Below are 6000 nucleotides of genomic sequence, written 5' to 3'. Positions count from 1 at the left end.
TTATTACAAAAAGTGGTGGATGCAAGTTTCTGCAGACAGAACAGAGCGTGACTTGATACCTGCGCAACATAATTTAGTGGCTGGATATTTGAAGAAAACCCTCTCCAGTGGTTGGAGTGTGTCTGACTCTGCACACACACATACACACAGAAGATTTTACCACATTCACGCACCCAGGCTACAGCAGTTTGTGGGAAAAGTAGGGCTGGGGAAAAAAGTATTCCTCTTCCATACAAGGTGTGCCATATATTATTCATTCAAATTTGAATGAAAAACCTGTTCAATATTTATGGGAGAGAAAGTGAACAAAAGCATAAGGCATGCATTTTTGTACGCAGATTTAAACACGGGAGATAGCAGGCTGGTCTAGTGAGCGTGGGGTTGCCTAGTTGTATTTTTTGCATCGTTGGGACTGTGTCCATGCCTGCATACGTGCCCAGCCAGTATACGGCTTTTGTTTTTTGTATTTAGATGCTTGTGTGCTTTTGTTGATATGGGTACACTATATAAAAGTATTTATGCAGATAGGGTGCAGTAAAAGGTATTTCACATTTATAGGGACGTTGCAGGGAGGGGAAGTCTAGTTAATTTTATTTATAAAGTGCTTTTAACAAACAAGGTTTATCTTAAAGTGCTTTACATTTCAGCAAAGGAACACAAGGAAAATGCAAATAAAAGGAAGATGAAAGAGAAACAATCCTTAACAAGAAATAGGGCAGTATAGGAAGGAGGAGGAGGAGGGAAGTACACGAAATAAACCCCACCGCATGCTTTAATATCAATTTACGTGCAGAGTTTATGATAGAGAAGGATGGCCTTTCGGGCTGTGTTGTGGCTGCATGTATGCGGGTGATTGCATGCACGCATGTGTATCTGTTTCTCCCAAGAGCATCTTTGCACGCACAAACAGATGTTTAGCGTCTCTCCTGTGTAGCAGAGGTCAGGCCCCATCTTTTTTCCCCCAGTCTCCTTCCCCCTTCTCGCCCCTTCTCTCCTTTCACGAGCATCTGTTCTCCAGCCACGGCGGTGACACCTGCATCCCCGCAGTATCGCAGAGGAATCAGGTCACCTCGCAAACTGGTTGTCATTACAACGGGAGTTGCAAGCAAGCCGGGTTCCCCTTAAACACACATTCAGGAGAACAAAGAAAGATGCATTTGCATAATGTAGATGCAAAATGCATTCGTCTTCTGATTTGGTTTCTATCTGTCAAAAGTCGTCACCCCCCCCCCCCCCCCCTTCCCTCCCTCCGCCACACACACACACGTGAACAGGCAAATATGAAAGCGGAAGAACAGACAGGAGAGTTCAGCACATCCACACTTCTCCCTTCCTCTCGCACGCTGTTTCTTTTCTTATCAAATCCAAGAGAAGATGACATATGGAGGAGGGCAAGTGTGATCACGCAGCTTGACAAAGCAGTTGCTTTTTTGTTGTTTTCACCCCACACATATGTGTGTGCACGTGCTCCAAACTTTGATCAATTGGAGAAAGACGACGCACCAAGTAAACAGTCTCATGTATCTCCATACTCAGTAATGATGAAAGTCTGATGCGTGGCATCGATGAATGAAATAGCAAACGAAGTCGTAAAGCTGCGTGAAGCATAAATGACGTGCAGGTTTTGCACTGTCATGATATGTAATTTTTTAAGCAGCTGGCAACAAAAAAAGTATGTTAAGATCTCCTGTACCGTATAGTATGTGGTTTATTGATTTTCCCGTGCAAACCCACACACAAGCACGATGAAGATGGGCTCAAATCCCCCACTGATTCATGGAAAGAGGGAGAGGGGGAGGGGGAGAGAACTGTGATGTGTGAATGGGTGTTCTCGTCTGAGTCATCCGGGTTTGTTTTTCAGCTCTCTCACTCAACAGTCCATTAGCTCATTGTTGGAAGGGCTGGTATTGGATTCTAGCTGACATGTTCCCCCAAGTCTGAGAGCAAGAGATGAGGGAGCACGCTGTGCTGAGTGCTCTAATATTGCTCACACGCATCTTTTTGCTACTTGGGGGGAAAAAGAAAACTGGAGAGAAAACGTAAAAGTGAGACAAGGAGAGAGAGGAGTGGATAAAAATGAAGATGGACAAAATGGAGAAAAACGTGAATCAAAATGTAAGAAGATGATTATCAAATTCCACGTATCTGTTGAGCTGGAATTTCCTTCTCAAATAAGTTATCGACCGTTTGGAAAACATGAGACCTACTCCGAACCAAATGATTGCAGAGGCAAAAGTAGTACATAATGGAATGATAATGAAGTTATTTGCAAGCTGAAGAGCTTTGCTTTTGACATACTGCGAAATAATCACCAAATATCAAATAACATTTCTGTTCTACTTTTGGGTTTGTAGCATTTTGGAACCGAGTCCTTGATCCCTTTGATCTGAGACTCTATTTTCACACAGAAGTGTGTTTCTTAAATTCGTCTCTGTGCTTGTTTTCTTCCAGGGGCTGCCAACCACCAGAGTCAGACCACGCTACGACCTCCACTGCCCCCTCCACACAACCACCACACTTTGTCCCACCAGTCTGCCAACAGCCTGAACAGAAACACCCTGAGAGGCGGACGAAACCCCATTCACGCACCCGCTCCGGGGACGGGAGATGGTCCGACCACCCCTGAGTCTGTCCAGTTACAAGACAGCTGGGTGCTTAACAGTAACGTGCCGCTGGAGACCAGGTCAGAGTATATATTTTCTGTTTTGTTTTGGATTGTTTTTCTGTTGACGGGTTTACCTGACGCTGATATCTGGAGCCACTTACAGTAAGCACAGCAGTTGAATAAGCCTTGAGTAATCAATAGTGAGGAATGAAAGGTCAGATCCATTCAGCAACATTTCTGTAAGCTCAGTGTGGCGGTGTCAGACAGAAATGTTAGAAGAGAAAGAAAGAAGCTGTGGTGTATTTGGCCATGATGTAAAATAACAACTATTCACTCACTAGGACTACCACAAAACGTGTTACACTAAAAATGAAAGAATACTTAAGAACTTAAAAAGGAAGGAAATTAGGGAACTGGGAACAAATCAATGGAAGGTCTTGGCAGACTAGCAAAAAAAATATTAGACTTCATGGGCCATGGACACTTTTCAAACTATGTCCTCTTGAAATAAATGGTGCTGTAACCTAAGTGATGAAGTGACTATTTAGTAAGCTGCTGTGGCTGACAAGCTAACTGGTAACAGAGTGTCTTAATAACACTGGCTATCTCTAGCCAGTAATAAGCTGTCGAAGCTTTTTTGCCGTGGCAACTGCTGGTAAGCTTTTGGGAGCCTTTTAAATAGTCTGTGTTTAACTGTGAGTTAATGATACGGCAGCCCTGAGAGGTCAAACACACTGGAGCTTAAGAAAAAAACACAATGGAAATATAAAATGACACATTGGAAGTATAAAAAAACAAAATCTCACAAAACACAACAGAAGCGTTTCTGGGGACACAATAATGTGACGGATCAGCGGAAGTGAAAGGAAGCAAAGCATGCAAAGGACTGCAATGAGACATGCTTACAGGAAGCGGAGGATGTGTAGGGTAGTGTGTGTTTGCGTCACATAGAGCAGCGGTCCCCAACCTTTTTTGTGCCACGGACCGGTTTATGTCCAACAATATTTTCACAAACCAGCCTTTAAGGTGTTGCGGATAAATACAACAAAATAAAACCAGTACTGGTACCAAAAAAGGAAGATTTATTCATAACACAGGGGAAAAGACCCAGGAAAACAGAGTTAATTATAAATCGATAAAAAAAATGACGATAATAAGCCCCAAAATCTGTAAATATTTATTATTTAAATATTTGCGTTCTTGTGTAAGAACAGAGACAATTAATATTCATTAATTAATAATAATTTGCTTAGGCTCCAGCTTAGTGGTTATTAGCAAATTATTAGCAACATTCCACTTAACCATTCATCAGCTGCTTTTTCTTGAAATCTACATATAAATAAATCAAAAACTTTTGTATTTTTTAAAATATTTTGGACCAATAACAACAACAAAAAAAATCTACCCATCCCAGCTTTAAAATGAAAGGTCCACTTTGACATCGCCATTCCTTTAAAGGTCAGCAAAGCTTTTAACACCGAAAAGTGGAAAAGTAAAATGTAGACACTTCTCCAGCTGTAACACAAACCTATCACAGTCAGAATATTCATTAACTCCAGTCTACAAAGCTGTGTTCACCAAGCCTAAAAAGAATCCACGTTTTAAAACGTGATCTAAGCCTGCGAAATTTCATTACAAACTCCACCTCAGAGCGCTGTACAAACTACTCTGCCTTCACAAGTGAAACCACTTATTGCAATTGCACTGGAATTAACTGACCCTGTATTTGCTCTTAAAATGCTGCTTTGATCTTTGTCCCTTGTTATTTTTTGTTATTTAACACCCACCTAACACCAATTTATTTTTTAATTCAACAAATCACTGATTGTCTCCGCCATGATGAGTTTGTATATTTAGCATTCTTGTTATAAATGTTATGGAACCCTGAGATATGGATATCAGTTCATAGGCACTGTGAGAGTGGAGCACCTGCATGAATTGTCTGAATAATAAAGTTCAGCTAATTGTCTCTTAAACGTTCATAATTAGGTCCATAATATGTTGCACAAAGATACAATTTCTGTATTTTTTCCTCTTTTATACCAACACAATGGATTTTAAGTCAAATATATGATCAAAGTGCACACTAGCAAGGGTTTTACAACGTTTCGCATTAACTTTGAGACATTTTCAGTCCCAGAAATAATTGTGTGTTTGTGACAAACATCATCATGACCAGACAAGTCCTGTTCTCTTACAGACATAATAGCTGAATGTTGAATTTGCATTTTATAGTTTTGTCACTATCAACAGATATCAGTGCAAATATGGTTGCCATGATTAGGTTGAACAAAACAAAATGAACCTATCAAAGAGATAGGAACAACTTTAGGAGTGGCCAAATCAACAGTTTGGTACATCTGGCACCAAAAAGGCCTGGGAGACCACAAGTACAGTGCACAATCACAGAATTATTTCCATGATTAAGAAAAAAAAAAGGTGTAAAACTCTGATTATACTCAAGAAGAAGAAGACCAGATGAGCCAGAAAACAGCTCAGGTACACCCGTAACATGGATAATGACCCATATACAAGAAAAGTCTTCAATGGCAAAGTCAGTCGTTTGTTCTCAGCCAAAAAGAGAATTCTCTTGATCTTAATAAGTATTGAAATTGAATTCAAAGAGACCCACGCAACAGAAGGTGGCTGCAAGAGCATCTCAGTGGAGGACACACAGCATTTATGTGCCGTCCACAGTTCTAAACTTCAAGCAGTCACTGACTGCAAAGGATTTCCATCCAAGTAGTAATAACTATGCTTGTATTTAAAATTGTTAGTTTCTCAGTTTGAGCCTCTGAAAATGGGGGACTGTGTTTAAAAATTACTGTCATTCCTAAGCAGTTAATGCAAAATGTTTGTAAAAGCCCCAGAATTAAAATTGAAAGTCTGCACTTTAATCGCTTATTGATTGTATGCTTTAAAAACCCATTGTGGTGACGTACAGAAGCAAAACTACAAAATGTGTCTCTTTGTCCAAGGAATTATGGACCTAACTGTATCTGCACTGTTTTAGTTCCCAAAGCAACCACGATCTCACACATTTCCATTATTTCTAAACCAGTATATGAACCTTTAAATGAAAAGCCAATGGCTCCAGGCTGTGATTCATAAAAGTGTGCTGCTCAGTTTCCTTCTCTACCTCATCCCCAAACAGGACGCCTTACAAAAGAGTATTATGCATGCAACCTGGAGTGAAGAAGCAGGAAATACAAACCTTTTCACACACTCTACACATGTGGGGGGGGGGGGGGGGGGGGGGGTCAGTACACAAAGAACACTTACCAGGAAAACAGAGCATTCATGCAGGGTATTACTATTCATGAAGCATGGCAGTGAGAGGGAGACTGCCTGCATGCTTGTTCGCATGCGCGTGGTCAGTCTCCGAGCATTTACTC

The 6000-nt window shown here is 40.9% G+C and overlaps 1 protein-coding gene across 11 annotated transcripts in view; it reads left to right on the top strand.

Moving 5' to 3' along the window:
- The window catches only part of tenm2a (teneurin transmembrane protein 2a), a 230994-nt gene that overhangs the window by 172682 nt on the left and 52312 nt on the right, over positions 1-6000 (top strand). For all 11 annotated transcript variants that reach the window (XM_026188681.1, XM_026188674.1, XM_026188666.1 and 8 more), the window contains one exon: positions 2452-2683. In XM_026188681.1, the coding sequence (XP_026044466.1) occupies positions 2452-2683 (232 nt within the window). The remainder of the gene's footprint in view (positions 1-2451; positions 2684-6000) is intronic.

Source organism: Astatotilapia calliptera, chromosome 2 (genome assembly GCF_900246225.1).
Source record: "Astatotilapia calliptera chromosome 2, fAstCal1.2, whole genome shotgun sequence".
Classification (NCBI taxonomy): domain Eukaryota; kingdom Metazoa; phylum Chordata; class Actinopteri; order Cichliformes; family Cichlidae; genus Astatotilapia; species Astatotilapia calliptera.
Note: the sequence above shows the minus strand (reverse complement) of the source record. Positions and strands in the feature narration are given on the sequence as shown.